The 21890-nt window shown below is 34.7% G+C and overlaps 2 protein-coding genes across 2 annotated transcripts; both read right to left on the reverse strand.

Moving 5' to 3' along the window:
* Nucleotides 1-2713: 2713 nt before the first annotated feature.
* Nucleotides 2714-7975, reverse strand: LOC106430053 (serine/threonine-protein phosphatase BSL1). The gene is made up of 21 exons (XM_048756582.1): nt 7649-7975; nt 7521-7581; nt 7352-7430; nt 7192-7271; nt 7012-7106; nt 6732-6831; nt 6579-6648; nt 6299-6400; nt 6022-6103; nt 5768-5938; nt 5518-5683; nt 5235-5436; nt 4968-5138; nt 4596-4834; nt 4434-4518; nt 4258-4356; nt 3984-4183; nt 3822-3897; nt 3595-3730; nt 3363-3502; nt 2714-3047 (listed from the first exon to the last, which is right to left on the reverse strand). The coding sequence occupies exons 1-21, from the start codon at nt 7851-7853 to the stop codon at nt 2964-2966; spliced, it is 2643 nt and encodes an 880-aa protein (XP_048612539.1). The 5' UTR covers nt 7854-7975; the 3' UTR covers nt 2714-2963.
* A 1691-nt stretch (nt 7976-9666) lies between these two features.
* LOC106430054 (nodulin homeobox-like) lies at nt 9667-20128 on the reverse strand. The gene is made up of 17 exons (XM_048752645.1): nt 20093-20128; nt 19966-20025; nt 19777-19809; nt 18641-18754; nt 18412-18567; nt 17760-18050; nt 17408-17617; nt 17130-17261; nt 16960-17052; nt 16528-16680; nt 16163-16451; nt 15947-16081; nt 15784-15853; nt 15615-15681; nt 15061-15486; nt 14955-14989; nt 9667-14877 (listed from the first exon to the last, which is right to left on the reverse strand). The coding sequence occupies exons 1-17, from the start codon at nt 20126-20128 to the stop codon at nt 14811-14813; spliced, it is 2367 nt and encodes a 788-aa protein (XP_048608602.1). The 3' UTR covers nt 9667-14810.
* Between the last annotated feature and the right edge of the window lie 1762 nt (nt 20129-21890).

Below are 21890 nucleotides of genomic sequence, written 5' to 3' on the forward strand. Positions count from 1 at the left end.
CAAATCTTCGAGAGAACTAAGGTATTTCCGACTTGAAATTTTTGAAATCAGACTTGGAATTTTCATAGGAAATTACTAAGAAATAAAAACGCTTTTGAAACTGCCATAGAACTTTAGGGAACTTAAAACCTAGGTGGATAGTCTAACGAACTAAGTCTTAGGCGATTTTTCCTGTCTCGATATATCGTTCCATAACTGTTCAGCCAGATCTTGCAAACCGATTTAAACTCTCTGAAAATTGAGAAACGATCGCCACGCATATCCAGCTCGCTTCCTAAAGAGAGTAAAAAACTAGAGACACAAACGTCGTCTTAAAACCCATTTGTTTCTAGCGATTTTCTTAAAACCGACATAATCCAAGTCGTCAACCTGGAAACAACCAAATCACAGTCCCAGCGTCGTCTTTAAATCGACCCGAATTGTCGATCATTCCAAAGCTCGGAAGAAGAAACGTACACAACCCTTCAAAGTCCGAGGTTGAAGAGGTAAGGAGACAATTCTTTTAGACTTAAAACTCTCTGCACTTAGAAACTTTTAGGCATTATTCTCGACATGCTATATTTCTATGACTGGCACCCGATTACTAGACGAACTCGTCCAGGCTGTTCGATCTCTTGTTCTACTCTTTCAATCAAACTACGTTCGGCTTGATCCTCAAAAGGGGTACGTAGGCAGCCTATCATAAGGTTCAGTCCGAAATCATATCAAAACATTTTTCATGTCTTTTTCGCCTTTTATTATCGAGCTGCGTCTCAACTAGGTTTAAAAGTTTTAGGTTGCTAGAACTATGTAACTCGTTGACAGCTCTTGCAGCCAAAGCTTTTATCATCTTTTGTAATGATTGCAACGCTCTTACGCGGATTCGAAATAAGATCAACTTTTTCTAAACTCGTTTATTGTCTTTACATTTTTTTCCCCATTTATTTGGTCACTTACCGTTGGCTCTTGAAGATAATCCGGGACCTCTAGGAAATTTAGAGTTTTTTCACCTTGTTATTTAAACGGAAATTGACAGTGCGAATTTTGGTTCCCACACTGTTAGAGGATTTTTGTGTATGATCTTTCATGAGAGACTTACATAAGAAGACACTTTCTCAGTTATCTTTGCACTAGAAGACATAATGTTGTTTTGACACACTTTACTGCGACAGCTGTTTTATTCATGACGAAAATAACCTTGCTTTTGGCTCAGGAAAATAATGTTATTAAAGAGGCAACCGTAATGAAATTTAGTTGGTGTCTGATTGAATTTAATAATAAAGTTATAAACCAGAAAGTAGGTATATGGGTTTATGTGAATGGTTTGTGGGCGTTGGATCAATTTAAAGACATGAGATCTAACGGTTACAAAGAAGCATGTCTTTAAGGTGTAATTAATGGGTTTCGAAAGTTGAGAAAGTAGGTGCGTCATGCTCAGAAGAGATATGGTCAGACGAAGTTTGGTTAGCAGATATATGATCAGACGCTGGTTGGACGGGAGTATTGTGGTCAGGTGATGAGTGGATGTGAGGTGTGTGGTCACTCGATGTGTGGATGTGTGTTGTGTGGTTGGGCGATGAGATGTGGTCAGACGAGTTGTGAAGTGGTGGTGGAGAGATGTAGGGGTTCCAAAGTGGGCGCAGTCACTCGATGTGTGGACGGGTGGTGTGTGGTTAGGCGATGAGATGTGGTCAGACGATTTGTGAAGTGGCGTTGGAGAGATGTAAAGGGGTTCCAGAGTGGGGTGTGGTCACTTGATGTGTGGACAGGTATTCTGTGGTTGGGCGATGAGATGTGGTCAGACGAGTTGCGAAGTGGTGGTGGAGAGATGTAAAGGGGGTTTTGGAGTTAAGAATCGAGAATGGGTGTAGCAGGCGTTTTGTTCTTATGGTGATATTTTTTGTTCTTTGCAAATTGTACAAACAAGAGATAGAGAGTTGTCGTTAAGGTAGAGAACACAAACGAGAAGAATGTAGTTGCTTTCCAATAAAAAAAACGGAAGAGTTTCAGTAGATAGGAAATCTAGTGGCAGAAGCTTTTCTGTAGACAGAAAATCCAGCAACGGAAGAGTCTCGATTATGAGAGTTTACCGATTTAGAGATTTAGGTTTTTTGTCAAATTAAAATAAAGAAAAAAAATATTCTTTTTTTCAATCAGTTTTGTCTAGTTCTAAAAATCCAACTGCAACATACGGTTGGTTACTATTCAGTTTGGTGTAATTGCAATTTGTCTCTTTCCATAAAATACACTTGCTAAAGTTGAGGCCGTAGATAAGTTGCTCTCAAAGTCCAAAGTGTCTTATTGGGTAATTGAAAACATGAAATGTGTCTTTGAAGGTAAATATTTCATCTTTCATTTTATGATTTTCAATGAGACAGCCGCAATCGTTATTCCATCTAGATGTTTGAAGAGAACCAAGTAAAGGTTCTAAACGGGCTAACCCGCTCGTTATTCAACAGCATTGCTCTCTGTTCCAAAACCACGAGTTATTATCGATTCACCTGAAAAAGTTTATTTGATGAACATCCGTGTATGATCAAACCCTTTGAAGCTGGTCGTTGGGTTAAATCTAATCTCCATGCTTCATGTGCTCTCTGAAAACAATTAAGTTAATTCACAATAGTGAATGTAATGGCTTACTGATTGCTTTAATCAGCCCAAAAGTACTTTTTATGTTCTAGGTTTGCCATTTACTATGATTTCATAGGCATATGCATAAACATAATACACCATATAGACTCACAGAGAAGAAACATATCTGAAAGTTTTCAGGAAGAAACAAAGTACCATACCATTCTCATTCTCTGTTACAGTAAGTAGGTTATTATATTACACATGTGCGGCAGAGTATGTGAACACTGCAATGTTGGAACCATTAACATCTTTTACTATACTTGTATAGAGTTGTACCAAATTCTCAATTGCTTCTACCTTGATGACTTCCAGTGAATTGTGAAAAAAAAAAACGCGAATGCAATTTAGTTTTAGATGTATGCAAGCGAGCTTCTGTCAAAGTCCGGTTGTGGCCTCCCTCGTGTTGGAGTAGGCGGTCTCTGGATATTTAGCTCCTGCACACAGATACTTTAGTTCCAGTGTCTGATTCTTTTTTAGCTACAACAAAACATATGTACAGCCTACATAAACTACTATATCGTTCCAGGAGTTATCAATTTCTCTAATAAGCTTGTTATAGGACCATTCAATTTATCTAAGCAAGTGACGATGCTGTGGATGCACACAGATGACTAGTAACTACGGTCGACTTGTTCCCGTTCACCAGCTAAAATAAAGACAGTGCCAGTGTACATGGTAGGAATAATGTCATGTTACAGAACTAAATGTGTTTCAGATTTAGACACAAAGACTGAGACATGTGTTGTTACCTGCATCCAAGCATCGTCTCCAGAATGTTCAGGAGAATTCTCTGGAGATAAGATGGGAGGTGGAAGAGGATGAATCAGCTTGGGAACAATCACCAGTCCTCTGCCAACCACCAATATAGCTCCCGCATTGTTCGCGGTTCCTGTCAGAAAAGAGTATCACCAACATGGTTTTATTGGTTACCTCAAGCCCATCCAAGAATACAAACATAGATAATTTTTGTTTTGTCCCCACCGCAGTAATTTGTGGCCGAGAAAAGCGTAATCAACTGCCCCTGTGCAAATCTTTCGAATCCATCCATTACACATTCATGGGCTCTGATAATTAGCTGTAGTTTATTCTTCTTACAGAACTCTGTAACTCGATCAGGCTGTAAATATCAAGACTTATAACAACCTCAGTGGTTGGTCCCAAAAGGATTATATTAATGAATAACAGACGATAAGGGAATGTGTTTTTACCCCAAACGTGACAAGTCCGGGTCCTCTGGCGTTTGGTCTCAAACCCTCTATACTATCATTCTCTGTAGGATCAGACCTATACTTCAAAAATATTAAATTATGACATGGTAATGTAAGATAAAGATATCAATATTTAAAGCAGGAGCATAAAGGACGTGTTACCATAATAAATCCATAAGAATAAGGGATCCAGCATCCATTGTTATTGGCCTTTCGATTTTTTCGATCTGCTCCACTGAACTGATTGACCTCCCAATCCCACCATGCATACATATAATTTTGTTCTCGATGAGAGCAGCCAGGGGAAGATAATTGAAAAGTTGATTGAATCTTGTCCACGCCCAGATCCCATCATTCTCTCCCTGATAAAAAAAAAAATGTAAAAAGCAGGCTTAGTCCACCCAAGCAGAAAATCTAGAGAAAAATGACAATATACCATTCTTTCTATGCACTCAAGACGGAAACCAAATAGGGCATTGATATCAGCAGCCTCGTGATTTCCACGAATCAAGTGAACATTCTCCGGATATTCAATCTGCAAAGGACCGACCGTAAACACAATTTATAATGAAACTAGTAATATGGATGATATGATATTAGGCACCGTCTTGCCTTCAATGCAAGCAGCAAAGTTATAGTCTCCAGGCTGTGTTGCCCCCGGTCGACATAATCTCCCAAAAATAAATAATCAATATACCTGAGGTTAATACGTTCAATGGATTAATGAGTACCAAAAACTCACATTATTCAATTGTTTGCTTAATTTAAACTTACGTGACATCTCCAGCTGTTGAAGGGAATCCATACTCATCAAACAACCGCATCAAATCGCCGAATTGCCCATGGAGATCACCAAAGACTTTAATAGGAGCTTTTAGCTGAAGAACCGTTTGCTCATGCATAAATATTTGTTCAGCAGCGTAACAGAGTTCCCCAACTTCGTAAGAATCCAAGAAAAACTTCCTATTCCCAGGAGGTTTCCAGTTTCGAGGTCTCAACAAAGCAGAAATGACCTGCAAGCAACGAGATCTGATAATTAGTAGATGCTAACTGGCCATTCAGGAATGAGATGATGAAACTAATATTACATGTTGTGGTTTCGGGCAGCCCTGGTATTCAAAGAAAAAAGAAAAAAAGAAATCATACCTTTTTATGCAGGCCTTGAGGAGACCTCTGTCGCGTGAACTTCTTGGTGGGTTGTGGCACATCGCTATTATTCATGGGAACCATCCGCCGGCTCTCGTTCTGAAACTGATCCAAGCTTAGCTGTCTCACCATGCCGCCTAGACTGCCTACCGTCTCCTTTGCTACCACAACCTATAAAATGAGGTAGTAAGTCCATTTTTTTTGGTAATCAAATGGATATAAAAGAAACCAAAAGAAACATAAATAATTGGGGATTAAGTAACATACAGCTCTTGGATGAAGCCGGACATCTCCTTCAGTTTCAGGATAATCAGTAATGGTTTCTACTGTTGGAGAGCTGCCATCAGATGCAGAGGGTTCTTCATCTAGAGAAGCAGAACTTAATTGTGCAGCTCGCCAAACAGAACTAGCTACTTGGGCTTCGGCCGCAGAAGCCTCCGTCAATTTCTCCAAGGAATTTTCATCCAAGCTGATAGATAGATATGTAACGATCGAACAACTTAGATAATAAAGTTAAAGCACAAAGGCAAGAAGAAGAGTGTAAGAAAACCTCATTCCTTCGGATGCTGGTTCAGAGCCTGAAGGAGGTCGTGCGGCATAAGAAAACCTGGGAGTAGAGCTTTGTTGGGTTCTATCTGATGATGCTGACAGAGGAGAACTGATGTCTGACTGGAATGTTGAATTTTCAGCGACTAGAAAATCGTCAAGCAACACATCTGCGAGGTGAATAAAAGTAGGGCAACTAAGAAAGGCATTCACTAAACTCAGAGAAATGCAAGTGTCCCAAGAATCAATTTAACCTCCTCTAAGACCACCATGTACATAGATACGGATACCAACTGATGCAGCACCATGGCGACAGCGTCTCATAAGTTCAAAAGACGGATCTTGATCCATTTGTACTTTACTGCCACGCGCAGAGGTCACTTGCCCATTTTTGTCCAACCATACACCGGCAGCAGTATCAAGCACTGCGAGAATAAACGAGTGAGTAACTCCAGGGGAGGCTTGTGAAACACCAAAATTACTTGGTAGGGAAACAGTCATTGAATACCTGCAACACATGCTTCAGCATCTATCACGCGGCCTCCTCTCAGAACGCCACCGCTGACATGCAATCTTGCACCTACAAATACCTGATGAGAAAAACAATCAAACGGATATGATTAGAGCACTGTATTGTCCATTGAAATTCAACTCCTCACCAATCCTTTTTTATCTTTCTTATACCCAAATAAGTGAGTTTCTAAGGCTACATACAACGTGCAGTCAGTCTACACTTGAGAACTTATTTTCCAAGGGTTTTGAAACTAGAGTAAGATTTAGGTTACCGCTGCATGCTGGTATCTTGGAGAAGGGGCCACACCTGGAGCCAGAGTCCATTCCCACTGACCATTTCTATGCATGAGTAAACCGTAAGCATCTCCCTGTGGCTGCAGATAGATGCACGGACCATGTTAAAGGGATACGCATGGAGGAGATGAACGTCTTAAAATTGAGACCATACCGCACAATAACCTAAGTTCGTAATTAATATATATATATATCCTCGAAAGAGAAGTCTAATACTTCCAATACACAGAAGAAAAGTAACGGAGAAGATAATTATACCACCCCCAAGGTGTCTCTTCCCCCGCAGAGTAAAAACATGCCATCAGAACGAGCACTGCCAGAAGCATACCTGTGCACAGGAGGAATATCGAAGTATGAAAGTTTAGGATGTCCTTACTACATTAACAATTCAAATGAAGTAGATTTACTAACATCCTAGCACTTGGTCGGTCACCATCAGGGTTCAATCTCTGCCATGCATATGGTTTCTGAGCTGTATCCAATGCCCAAGCGTCAGAGAGAGCTCGTTTCCCTGTTCCATACATAGATGAACAAAAATATTTCAACAGAATCTAAGAAGATATAAAGTCGAAAGCAAAAAAAATACATATACATATATCTAAGTAGCATTCTCTGATGGTCCCCATCCCTTACAGAGGAAAACAGAAATTATGAAGCAAAGCTAATGAAAAGTCGGATAATAAATCCTTACCATCATTTCCGGTGACGGTGACAAGATACCTCTGAGAAACTAAATCCATAACATGACCATAGCGAGGGCCTGGACCCTCCCCTTGAACTACCACCCTGGACACACAGGCAAGAATATAATACTGTCTCTCATCATCAACATCAATACAATAAATAGCAAGGCTGAGAAAGAATCTCTCACCTATGCCACTTGTACTTATCATTAGTCATGTCAAGAACGTAAAGATCATCCGTAGAATGCCCGGCTGGGCCAATGCCACCCTGTTAATCGACCAAACATAAACTATGTATGTGTCGACAGTGCTAACTGACAATTAAATGGTCTGATCATATAAAAAAACCTGAAAAACGACCATGGTGCCAACAGCAGCTGCGGCGTGAGCAGCCCTAGGGGAAGGAGGCTCACCAGCCGGTTTAAGCCTACACAAATCCGGTTTCAAGAAAACAGTAAACCAAAAAAAGAAAGAAAAACACATGAGAATGAATGTGTGTGTGTGTCTCTCTATTTACCTTGTCCACTTCCTAGTGAGAACATCATAAGAATGAACCGAGTTGGTGACACCAGCTAACCCTAGAAAACAACCCCCAGCATCAGATCAAAATCCGAGATTCAAGTTTAATCCATCAAGGATACTTACTGATCCCAGGTACGGAGGGAGAGTTCCCGCCCTCAATAGCGGTGGCGCCGCCGAAGAGTATGAGACGAGGGCCGTGAGTCTTGGTAGCTGCAACGGCTGTAAGTGTATGAGCGCATCTAGGACCAGGGGCGTCTTCTTCCTCGTCCCAAAAGGTTTCTATGGTTTTGTACTGAGGAGCTGGATGTACAAACGGTTTCGTGCCCATTGAAACCACTACTGGACCGCCCAGGAACCTAGAGATAGCGAATCACAGAAGGGAGACCACCGTACTGATCAATTAACTACTTGGAGGGGCGGGCGGAGAGAGACAAGCCATTTGCTGCTGAGCTGTAATTTAGTTCCCTTTTCTAGTCAACGGCTTTATTGCTGTAGTAAAATGTCGATTCTACCCCTCAGTATTTCAGATTTAATCATGTACATAACGGTAAATTTTTACTAACTTAAATTAATTGAGTCGACTTTCAAATATTATTGTTAGTAAGCAGAAATCCGCTCACAGTGAAATAATTTATTATATTTTTTATTGTATATTGTACTAAGAGATTTGTTGTATAATTTTTTCTAGAGATGGATATTCATATATCCGTTTGGATTCTATTAATCTATTCGGATTTTGGATTTTTAGAGTTAGAAATTTAAATCGTATCCAGATATTTACATCATTTGATTTGGATTTGGTTGGAATCATTGCGGTTTCGGTCCGGATTTGGTGCGGATTCGAATTCGGATACCCATCCTAATTATGTATTTTTTTTAACAAAAGTCTAAATATATTTAAATTCTCAAAATTCAAAAATAATATAATATAAAACATAAAAATTTGAATAATGTAAGACTAAATGTTTAAATTTACATAAAAATTAGTTCAAATTAAATATTTGGATGGAGAACAAATAAATATTTTCACTATTTTAAACATTTTACTAGATCATGACCCGCGCTTTGCAAACGCGGATTATTTTATGATGAATTTTTTTACTAATAATTAATAAATATTTTGTTAATTTGTAAGAATTTTGTTTATTTGAATTTTCTTTGCATTTAAATCAATGTTTTTAAATTTGACCCGCATCCGCGGTCAAATCGGTTAATCCGGTGATTTGATAATTCAATTTAGGTTTTAAAAATATTTATATTTATAAAAATCACTATATCCGAGACTAACAAATTGAACCGATGGATGCCCGATATATTAACATATCCAATTTGATTTAAATTGCTATAGTTTCATAATTTGCCACCTTTTAATCTAAATTATGAAGTTTATTGTTTTACAATTTTATTAAATTATGACATTTCTACAAAATTTTGATAAAGAAAATAATAGATATAATTACAACTATGAATATTTGATCATATTACTCCATTTTATATAACTTAATTAATTTTATTATAATTGTTTTGTGTAATTTTTCTTGTTAATCATTTATATTATAATCACTTTAAATTTTTTGTTAACAATTAGTATTAAGCATTTTTCTTTAGATAACATATATTTTGAACATTTTTTCATAATTATTTTTGTTATTATAGTTATTGTACACTGTATAATGTTTATATATTTATTTTTTATGTAATAGCTATTATTGAATTGTTATTTTACTTAAATAAATGATAGAACCATTATGTAGTAAATAAATAAAATAATATGTTAATTTAATTGATTTATCATTGATTGAAATATTTTTGTAGTATTTAAACCTGTAAACGTAAGTTTATTTATTTTCGTTTTTTATAATTTTTTGAATATTTTTTATAATTATTTAATTTATTTAAATATTTGGTTATTAAAAAGATAAGTTCCAGTATTTTATATTGTTTGGACATAAGATTAATTATAGTGTTGTTTGGGAAAATAGATAGTAGTATAAAGAAATAATTATATTATTTGGAAACATTGATAGTAGTATAAGGAAAATAATATTAGTGATTTAATGTAGGTTTAACTATAAAGTAGGAAGATGTATTTAATTTAAAAACTTATAAAATAAATGTTAGGTCCAACACAATGTTTCTGTTTTAATAATATAGATGTTATTTTTAGATATTTACGTGTGACAGTGTTGATAATTTTTAGATATTTTCGTATTTTTGAATATCTAATATATATAAAATTTAAAATAATTAACATATTTAAGTATATAACTCTGATTTAGATATTTTTGGTATCCAAAATATGTTAGTTTGGATCAGATTCGGATATGGTTATCTGGATATTAAACTTTTAGATTTATATGAGTACTTAATCAGTTTTAGTTTGTGTTTAGTATTATTTTCAAATCTACTTCGGTTTGGTTCTTCAGATCCAAATATTTAATCCAGACTTACTTTCTTCTATTAATATAAAGCAAAATAAAATAAGTGTAAAACAAATATTACCGGCTTATTTAACATACATAATTATTGAATCATACGTTAAGAATGCTAATAAAATGGTTGAGTGTCGTGTTAATATTGTTGGGCATGTTGCAAAACTAGTATAGTCTATAACCAATAACGTGTATTTTCTTATAAAATTTTTTTGGTAAATATAATAAAAACACGATACAATCAAGCAAAGAGTGTTAGAATTGCATGGAAAATAATGTGATATCTTTAGTCGGCACCTGAATTATGTTTTTTAATCGATTTAATGAATTTTTTTCTGGTAAACTTTTCTGATTTGATTTTTCTAGCAATTTGATTATGTTTCTAGTTCTTGGTCTGATATGAAAACTCTGTAAAGAAAATAAATATTTGGGTAAACTAAAAATCCAACTTTGTGTGTGGTAGTTTTACCTCAATTTTCTTAATTCATAACCAATCACAATTATTTATTGCCTTCGTGTTTAGAAACTTTAACCATGGCTAAGTTCGAAAAGATATGAAACTTTTCATTTCTAAAACACATTTTCATTCCAACATTTTAGTTGATGTGAATCTTAATGATTTTGTAATTTCTTTCTTTCAAAGTGATATTATTCAGTAGTTGTACAAAGAGAATTTCAGTTCACTAATACAAAGGTTAAAAATGCATGAACTAAAAATGAACCAATTTAAAAAAAATTAGTGTGAACACATTAAATTGTCTGCAGTGGAGTTAAAAAAATATTTTGTGAACGCATTAATTGTTAAATGATTGTGTGGCCGACACGTCAGCATACTCAAATTAAAATCGATGTGAGCTGCTACGTGTCTAATGTAGTGTGAAAGCATTAAATGACAATGCTTCTCTTTTAATATATATGGGATTACAATATGAAGGTCCATTTAGTAATTTTCAATTCCTCAATGTTGTTTATTTTTAAAAAATTTCTTTAATTAATCATAAGAAAAAAGGTTTACTCAGTCAACATTCTTTCCCGAAGCTCTGTCATCTCTATACAAAAAATAGATTTAGGGTTTGCTGGTGGTTGACTCCGGTGTGTCTCACAGCATCGGAGTCGAATTTCATTGTTCTGTTGTTGCCTTGTTGGGTGCTTTTGTTGCTCTCTGAAGATGTGGTGAAGATCCGACTTGGTTGATGGGTGTGAAGGTCCCGGCCTAGAGGAGCGTGGTGGCGCGTGAAGTTTGATTTCAGAGTCCGGTGGCTAAAGGCGGTTATTTTCTAGATGATGAAGATGTGTGCTGGTTGTTTCTAGCCAGCATCAGAATTTGCTTCTGCTTTGATTCTTAGATATGTTTGTCTTGTCGCTGGCCTTGTGATTGTGGAGTATGTGTCATCTGCTTCTTCTGGTTGTGCGTTTCTTTCCTATATTGAGTCTCAGGTTCTCCCTCATCATCGTAGTGGATTTTTGTTAGGGTTTTATTTAGTTTGTGGTGTCTTTGCTAGTCTGTTGAGATTTATCTCGACTAATCTGTCATGGAATTTAGAAATTGGCTTAGTTTGTCTTTGTTCTAGCAACGGTATAGTAGAACAGTAGTGGTGTATAAATAGCAGTTGAAGGTTTGTCAAGAAGAAGTGTTGGTGTCAGGTAACAATTCCATCTCCCAGTTTCCGAAGAGTCTTCCTCCTGTCCTTTGAATAAGTTTGTTTTCTGGTTTGGCATTGGTTTCTGGTTTTCTTCGGTGGCTTCTTCGAGGTGAGGCTTTGAGGCATCCAGTTGAAGGTGTGGTTGAGTAGTGAGTTCTCCTGTGATTTGGTTCTTCATGGTTTTCGTCTTGGTTTCATTTTAGAGGGTGTTTGTGGTCATCGAGTTCAGATAAAAGATCTTTCTCTTCATCGTATCATGCTCTCTTGTTTTGTGTCTCGCAAGACTTCCGCCTACTCGTAAGACAATTAAGTCTAGTTTTTTTACGTCTTGATAGGTCATGGTTTAGTTGAAGGATTTCAGTTTGTAGCTTGATGTTTCAGTTGGTCGTTATGGTCTGTTTCTTGGGCTGTCGTTTCCCTCTTCTGGACTTGGTTTCCAAAGAAGTTCATGTGTTCCACCGACATTAGCATTCCACCCATATATTTAACAAGGTTATCAATGAAAATTTAGTTGAAAAAATGGTTTCATCAAAATTTATGTCATTTACTTAGTAGTATTACAAGATACACGAATAATTCTAAGAAAATCATCTATATTTTAATATAGTTTTGAAACTTTAAAGTTTGATTTTATCTCCTTTAAGAAAACTCTATTTGCATACTTTTAAAGAATTTTGATATATGGTGTTTTTGACATCTTATATATATGTTTTCTAATTGGTTTTCAAGTCTTTATCGAGTCTTCCTAGTCTTTTTAGAGTCATTACATGTCTAGAGTTGTATATGAGGGAAGTAAGATCATCTGGAGCAAAAAATTCATAAAGAACCCGAATTGAAGATTTTCACGAGCGGAACAACCTTGCAGGCTGCTCTCGAGCATGCGGAGCACCCGAGTGCATGATCCTGTAGGAGAGATTTTTATGGAAACTTATAATATTTTGGGATTTTCCCTAATCATCCCAATTTTCTCTCTAAGCCGTCAGGAACCTTGACATATATTCTCTTCCTCTTTTCTATTATTTTCTACGCTAGTTTTTGAGAAGAAACCAGACCCTAAAGTTCCATTGTTGCGATTTCATAACTTGTAAAGGGAGAAGGATCTCGGCATTCTTGAGAAGATTCATGAACCCTATCTTATTTGTTTCTTGATTCAGCATGTTTTCTTTATGTATTGTCTCTGTGATTTTTCTGTTTATGGCTGAGTAGTCGCTTGTTAGGCTTAGGGTGTTAGGGATCATGGATCAATGAGCTAGACACAAATAGGATTGTTATTCTTTGATATCTCTATCTATTGTTATGTTTACTGCTTATGTTAACTGGCCATTTAATATCTGATCACAGGTTTAATCTAATCTTCAAAAGTGTTTTAGGTTGTTAGAAAAAAGCATAGATAGGCGATTTTTCCTTAGCCAACGATAGCTGATGTTAAGGCAAATCGTGAACCAATTGAATCTGAGCTTAAGGCTTGTCATCATTCTCTAATCCAAATGATAGTTTAGGCATTAAGATTGCTTGATAAATTGGTAGACACCGCGATAGTGGGTTTATCTAATCTTGTTTTTCAAGTTCTAGATTGACTCTTATTGTCTTTCTGAACAGTTGTGTGGCTCATGATCCTATGTATCCTGATGAATCACCATGAACCTAGCTCTTTTAATTATCTGAAAATCATAAACCAATTTGTTACGTGCTTTTACGATACTTTAATCTTAAAATCCCTACATTGTTTTAGCTTGATATTGATCCCACATAAATAAAGTGTAAACTAGTCCTCTGAAATTGAATCTCAAATACTACATCTACACTATTAGCTTGCAGTAGTAAAAGACACAATTTTAGTGTATCAAGTTTTAATTGATTTTTATTAGCTATAAAAGCCTTAAATACAATATTCTAAAATTAGTTTAGGAAATATCCAAAACGACTTTGTTTGAAATTCGATTTATGAATTATTTAAATCGGTTATAAATCAGTCTAAACCTATATAAATTGGTTTAAATCAGATAAATCAAGTAATAATATTATTGAAATACATAATTTTTTAAAATTTATTTATAGTATATATAATTTTTATAATTCATCAAAATAATTTTATAATTAAATAAAATATAAAACATTTAATATAAATATAAAAATAAATTAATAATTTGTTAACACTTCAGTTTCGCTAGTTCCCTGAACAATCCGCTTATTCGCTAGTCTTTTACAAAACATTAGATACCGCCTGTTTTTAGATAACCATACTCTGTTTTTATTCATTCATATAAAAAATTTCAATAGAGTTACTGTTACCTCACGGAAAAATTATACTTTTCAAAAGAGTTAATGCTAAGAGATCTCTAATGTTAATGTCCCGTAAAAAATGTCAATTTTCTGACTTTTATTATCTTCATTATTTAATACCAAGTAAGAACCGAAGAAATGAACCGGAATCAAATCGAAGAACTGAATTAAAACCGAACCAAAATATCTGAAACCGGAATCGGTTTAAATTAAGAAGGCTTATTCCACAACAACAAAAGCACCTTTTCATTGAAAAGGAAAACTTTATTGGTTATACCTTCAAATACCCAAATAGTTCTTATATTTCTATATCTGAAATAACCGAACCGAATGGATACCCGAATATATAAAAATATTAATTATATGTAAATATAACATAGCTAAATATATATTTATAATTTTAAAAATATATTAAGAATATCCAAAAATATTTAAAGAAAATAAATTATTATAAAGTATCTGAGATTTTTATCTGAATCACCCTAATTATTCGATTGTTTATCCAAAATACCAGATATTTTTCCTGATTTACCCAAAAATAACCGAATCGGAACCGGAACCAAATGAAAACCTTTTTTCTGGGTATCTTTTGGTTCCTAATTTTACTATCGGAACTGAATCCGAACTAAAAATAGGCCATGTAGTAAATGGATCCTCTAGATCCCTAGCCGATAACCGAAATACCCAAACCGAACCAATACCTAAATGCCAGTATCAACTGTCAAAAGTATTAACCTTTATCTGGTAAATAACTAGAGAGTGACAGAAAGAGACATAGCTCATCAAACATAGAATCTTTCAAAGTTAAACCAAAAGAGAATCTCTACACAGTTTAAAGAAAGTAAAATCAAAGTCAATGCAACTGGGTCTGATATACAGAAGCTTCTTCATATCCCAAGCCACTCTCATAACTCCAAACCTCAGAATTTACTTCTTGCCCTTGCTTGTTTTCCCTGACATTGCTCTAGCTATTTTGGCTCTTCTGTTATTCAGCCTGAGACAAAAGAAAACTAGCAATGTAAGATCAAGAAATAGTGATTCTATATGTAGCTGAGAAAGAGAAGCAAGTACCAGTTCTTCAGCTGCATAGCTGTAACCCTGGGACCCTGCAAAACCGCATAATCAACAAGTTCAGAACCGGTTGCAAACTAGTAAGATTTATCATTCTTGCACTCACATTTTGATTTAACTTCTCAGCACATTTCTTTATCCAAGCTGCACTTCGCCGCATATCAGGTTCATCAACAATGGCCTTCTCCATCATCTCCACTTGATCATCACTCATAATACTACGCTTCCTTTTCTTCCCCTGTTTCTCATCCTCCTTCACCTCTCCAGATCCACTCCCTTTAAACAGCTCATGAGCCAGCTCTACATCTCCATCTCCATCTCCATCTCCATCTTCAACTAAACTCTTCCCTCTATTAGATCTTGTATCCAAACTACTGGTTTCAAGATTGCACGCATCTGCGTCGCTCTCCTTCAACCGTGGAACTATTTCCATATTCTCGTTCACGTTATACTTTGTGGCCGCACCTTCCACTCGTACATTAGGTTCCTCTGAAGCTCTCTCAATGTTAAGATTTAGCGGCTCTTTTCTCTGCTGCTTACCAGAACAAAGGTAAAGTTAGATAAAGACACAACTTTCTCAAACATAATAACACATGTCAACAAAAGTTAAACTAAACATGCAATTGTGACGACCATACAAGAGAGTAACAAGCTTTTCACCTTCACCGTAGCTTGACTTCCCTCAAACTCCGAACGGATTAGAGGTTGCAACTGTTTACAGAACACCCTGCAGATGACAGTAAAATTTATATTAATATCAATGGAGATACAAAAATGTTATTTACTATTGTCCTAGGTAAATTGTAAAATGATTGAAAGGTTCTATCACCTAAACATCATTAAATCTTTGACATCGAGGCCATTAGTGATCAAGAAGTCTGCATGACGCAACAGAGAACCTACAAATAGAAAAACACCCATCAGAATGAAATCACCAAAAATACATTGTAATAAGAAAGAAACAATGGATGTGTTGGGATAAAGGTACACACATATGTTTCTACAAACACTAGTGGCTCTTTGTGCCACCGGAGTATATGAAGAGTTTGGTAACTGAATCGGCATGCTTACAGGATCCTTTCGCAATCCACTGACAAAGGCCTTAATGAAACGGTTCCTATCCTCTTCTGCGGGTTTCATCAGCAAATTCATTTAGTAAGAAACAAAGGTATGCAAACACAATATGATCCAGGAAAATAAAAAATTACCTATGCAGACATCCGGAGCGAAGCAGTGCAGATTTGCCATAATTTTAATAACTAAGGATGTTCTTTGATTCGCGTATGAAGACATGGTGAGGTTATTTTGGAAATTAAGCTTGAATTGAGGTACGTCGAAAAGACTAGAAGATGAAAATACACTTAAAACCCATCCAGCTGATTTAAACAGATCGTAGTCTAGTGTTGCATCATCCTCCCTTGAAGAAAGAGCAGAAGAGCACAACATTGACACGAACTCTTCATGAGAGAGACAAAATAATGCGCTGAGAATCGTACTCTGTAGTTGAGATCAAACATCCATCACACATCAAATCAAAGACTATTGCAAAAGCAGGGAAGTACTCAATACTTACAAAATGATCGGTGAAAAAACGTTGAAAATTCGAGTCATCAGAGAACACCTCAGCCAAGCGCATAGCATTAAGTAGCACAAAACCCATTGGATACTCATGAGAAGCAATATCATTGGGAGAATCAGAAAGGCCAAGCTTCAGCAAGCTAAGGACCTACATTATGGATAAATCAACACTAAATATGTCTACACTTACTGCACATATATTACTTTCATAGAGAGAATTGAGGAACAGAAAAGTACTAACAACTTAATTTAACAACATATGCCATTGAGGAAACGGTAGGTTATCACTAAACCAACATGAGCCTTTAGCAGTGAGGCTTGATCTATTACTAACTAGATGTTACACAGTATTTGAAACCCAATTAGAGATTGTCAATCTGTGTGGAGTTTTCAATTTTATAGAAGAACTCATTTTTAAGACACTAACCTCTGAGGCAATAGGTTGGGCTAAATGCAAGTTTCCTGCACGTTCAAGCTCGTCAAGGAATGAGACACTATCCGCCTCAAAGATATGGTGCAACTGCAGGAACATAAAGTTTTGGTATGAGTTGAAGAGAGTAGACAGAGAAACACTGTCCTAAGTTATAATAGACTTACAAGTGAAAGGACTTTTGCTTTTATTCTATACATGGAAGCTACTGTTGTGGCTTCTTTAACAAATCCAGGTGAAACAGATAGTGATAGTATGGATTTAGCTAGCATAAGAAGACCACCTTTTCCACATAGCTCCTGAGAGTAGAATACCAGAAAAACCTATCTCTCTGAGAACCATTCTCCGTAATATTATTATTATAAACATAAAATAAATGTACAAGAGATTAGTTAATATAAAATTGTTGCATGTCATGGTTTAATAACGAAGCATCACAGAAAACCTTGTTTTTAGCGACACGCTCGCTAAACAATTTTTCTTGGCATAGAGAATGAAGGAACTGCAAAGCAGCTTCAGCTTGTTGGCAGTGAAACTTAGCGGACTTTAGAGGACACTTTTTCGGGTGGTCACTTCCCCGATACAGTAATTTCGCTTCTAAGGATCTCACAACATTGTGAACCGCTCCAAAAGCGGTTTCTATAAACAAATCAACCTAGATGAGAAACATAAGAATCACATCAACGTAGAACACAATATATCTCAAAGCATAAGCATGATCATATTAATTTCCCACGATATATTATTTCCACATATTGGGATTTCAAGCACACATCATATGGTAAAGATCATCACACCTTAGAGTGGGCAAGCAAGACTTGAACAATATCTACGAACTCAGGAGAGATAAACCCGTGCAACAGGTGAAGAGTAGAAGCCACCATTGTAGCTTCTACCAATGATTCGTTATCTGACTTCCAGCTTTCCTGGAAAATAAAAAGAAGTGGAGACGAATCACAATATGAGAGACAGAGAGAAACAGCAAGAGACAGAGAGCGGTGAACCTTTCTATTACCGCCGAGAGCTACCATCGCATTGATCACCAGATCAACCATCATAGCTGATAATACACAATCATCTAGCAAGACCTACAACAATATGCAAAAACATAACATGCATTTCTCTATTACTATTCCATTACAGTTTACACATAAAATTCAACTCTTTCTAAGAGCCTCTCCAATTTTATCTGTGTATATTTACCTCTATAATAATCATTAAAGACAAAACTACTATATCACACTTTTATTTCTTCTTCTAAAAAAGAATTGCTAATTTTTACTCTATTTATATATAAAGAAATATCATTCGGCTATTTTTTACTCTATATCTAGAGAAACTTATTAGTTCAAATCACATTTCTATTATAGAATTCTTCTACTTTGTTTAGAAAGAGAGAAAAACTTAACAAAATATATAAGAAATGGTTTAAGAATATAAAGACCGAACCTGGTCGAGTTTAGAATGACGAGATGTTAACTCGCACAAGGTATGCAACAGTCTGATCCCAGACAACAAGTACTCAAACTTGTCATCTCTATTATGAGCCTTGATCACTGCTAGGAGGTGCACAGGCAACGCTACTGCCAATTTCTCAACACTAATCTGAAAGACAGACCTCGAAATCAGTAATGTATCAACAAAAAGTGGAGAAGAAACACAGAAAAGCGTATTGCACCTTCTCTACATTGTTATAATAAATGCAGAAGTCTTTATTGTCTTGAAGAAGCTTATGAATCTCCAGAGAATCTCGCCAATGCAAACCATTCACAGCTGGTATTAAGTGTTTAGCCTGCAACAACATATGTCAACCACAGCTCAGCCTTTTGTTTCAAGAAAACCCACTTCCTAAATAACTTTTTTTTTGGTCAAATCGTAAATAACTTCTTTTTTTTATATATAACTCGTAAATATTTTTTGTTCACTAAGACAAGAAAATGCTTTTTACTATCAAACTATTTTTCTTTGTGCGAAAATGTTAAATTCTCTATTAATTTTGATAGAACTTACGAAGATATACAAGACAAAAAATCTAAACAAAGAAAAAATCAAAAGAGTAGTTCAAAAAAAAAAATCAAAAGGAAAACATGGCAACAAGAAAAAGCAAAAATGAAGAGTACAATCAAAAACGAATCAATATAGTTTAAACATTTCTAGGGTAGTCAATTACGAGAAGTAGAAACGAATGGTTATCAATAAGGAAGAGACCTATATTATTAACAAACAACATTTAACCGCTACTGTTAGTTGTTGTCGTTAGCAACTATCAAACGAATATGACTATAATATCAAGGAATGGATTACAAGCAATCATAATAGTAACAATCACAGTGATTAATCATTTGTGTACATGAACTTCCCATGAAAATGGAAGACCTCAATATATAACTATGATGCATTTCGCAATTAAGGAGAAAGATTCGATACTAGAGTAGATTATTTATTTATTTATTTGGCTAAAAGAGTAGAATGGATTATTAGTAGCAATAAAACTTTCTTCGACTATGGAATGGGGAAAGAACGACATTATTCACTGGAGAAGAGAACAAAATCACTTGTGTTATTGACTTCGAAACATCATTGTTGTAGCAATCCGTTTGTGGAACGAGTGACAGTAACAAAATCACTTTAAATTCATAAAAATGATTAAAAAATCCTTAAAACTTAATCTCATTAATTCATTTTTAAGTTTATTCTTTATATATAGCCTTGAATCTTTTGTAAATATCATTTTTATTTATAGATCAATAAATTTGAAATTTTATTAAAAAGAAAGAAATAATAAATCATCAAACATTTACAAAAAATACTTACTGTATCAGCATCTATTGTTGACGCTCTTTTAATCTGAAAAAAAAAATCAAAATTATGTAAGAAAAAATTATACAATCACTTTAAATTCATGATTTTTTTAAAAAAAAATCACCTCTGACTAGAACTAGCAGATCATTTATACCACAGTTGCAATAATAAACAAGTAAACATTAAAAGAAAAATGTTTACTTTATGAGCACATATTGCTGATTTTCTTGTCTTCGAAAGTGTTGTTTCACGCAGAGCCTCCTAAAACACAAGACCATACAACATCTGTAAGTAAATTAAAAAACCAAGATCAAGATAAAATATTGACCGCAGCATTTATATCTTGAAAACCAGTTTCAAACATAGTATCTGATATCTTTTTTTTTTTTATAACCTTGGTTTGATCCAAAGACTTTCTAGATCTAAGAATTAATCACCAAAAGACCCATAAAAATATGAATTTTCTTGCCACTTAAAGCGTTTATGAATGACCAAGGAGCATCGAACTCAGGAGGGAAGCTCCAACTGGAACTCCTTCACTACTAGGCCAAGATATCTATGATTAATAAACCTCAAATATCTACTTTTTCACGTGCAGAAAAGATTGCTACGAAAGTGACCAAATATAAAATGGTTTATATAAATGTAAAAATATTTGGAACACTTCAACTATTTATTATAAAGCATCTAAAAGTTAGATTTACAGTCATTTAATGCTTAAGGATACCTACATATTGTATAAGAGTTAAATAGGGGTGAACGTTGGAGTATCGTTTGAATCAGACTTGAAATTTTGAGTTTTTGATATTAGGCTCATAAATTTCACTCAATTATTTTTAATTTTTGTATTGGGTAGGTTCTTTTTTGGTGTGATTCAGATAGGATTTTACATGATAGCTGAAATTACCTAAATGTCCATAGCAAAATATTCAAAATTATATAAATTATATGAAAACCCCGATAAAACTATCTAAACTATTCAAAAGTATATGAATCAACAAGAAGTTCAATACAAAATATCTAAAATCTCCTAAACTCCTGAAATTAGGAAGTGGTTTGAAAGCTTCATTCATGAGCTATCTTACTAAAGGACCTTAAAGCACTTGAAAACTTTAAATTACTTAAATTTAGGTAAAAATAGGTCAATGAGTTTAAGCAATCTAAGGTCGTTCGGATACCCGCTCAAATTTTTGTTCGAATGGGATATTATCCCTTAGCTGGAGTCTTTAGTGTTATGCTCCATTAAACAATTGGATTTGGATTCTTTTGGAATGGGTTCAGATTCGGATTTCAGATTTGATTTTTTCATCTGTGCAACCCTAATCTTGAAATCAATTATTATTAAACCACTAGTTCACAACACATAAATAAAAGACAATACATCAGCAACCAAACTAATCTAACAATATATATATTACATCAAATAAACAGACACCCACATATTTGATTCTTAACAAAATTTCATGATGAAAACATGTTCAACACTTCAATTAATTGTTATTATATCAGGTATGATATCGAAACTGAAATTTCGTAAAGATCTGATAAGCTAAACTAGGGATATTTAGTTTCAAAAGAGAAAAGAAATATTGACATACCCGAAGCGAACTTTTTGGAGGCGGCTTCATCATGCAACATAAGAAAACCCTAGAAGCGAAGGATAAGATAAAAGGTTTGTGTGTGTGCGCGCTATATATACTAATGATAAAGTTGACTAAATTAATTTTCTTAATAAAATTTTAATTCTATATTTTCACTGAAGGAGAAAATAAAGTAAAATGGGGAAATAAATAGATATACTGTAAATATAAAATATTTCTGATTAATATATTTCATTACCATATTAAGAGATAATTCTAGTTTAAAATAAGAATATCCACCACATATAGTTTACTCTTGAAGGTAGATAATTTTATTAGGTCAACATTCAACTATTTCCATATGTCAATTGAAAAACTATTCATTAGTGGTTAAATTTTTTAAATTTTTCATTTTGTATTGTGAGATATATTTGTTACTCATGACATGCATTTTTATAATATAACATGAAAATGTTAGAATTTATGTAAGAAAATGAAGCTCAGAGTGTTTAAGTTATGAACTAGAGTAATTAACCCGGACATACA

The sequence above is a fragment of the Brassica napus genome, chromosome A2, assembly GCF_020379485.1.
Source record: "Brassica napus cultivar Da-Ae chromosome A2, Da-Ae, whole genome shotgun sequence".
Taxonomy (NCBI): domain Eukaryota; kingdom Viridiplantae; phylum Streptophyta; class Magnoliopsida; order Brassicales; family Brassicaceae; genus Brassica; species Brassica napus.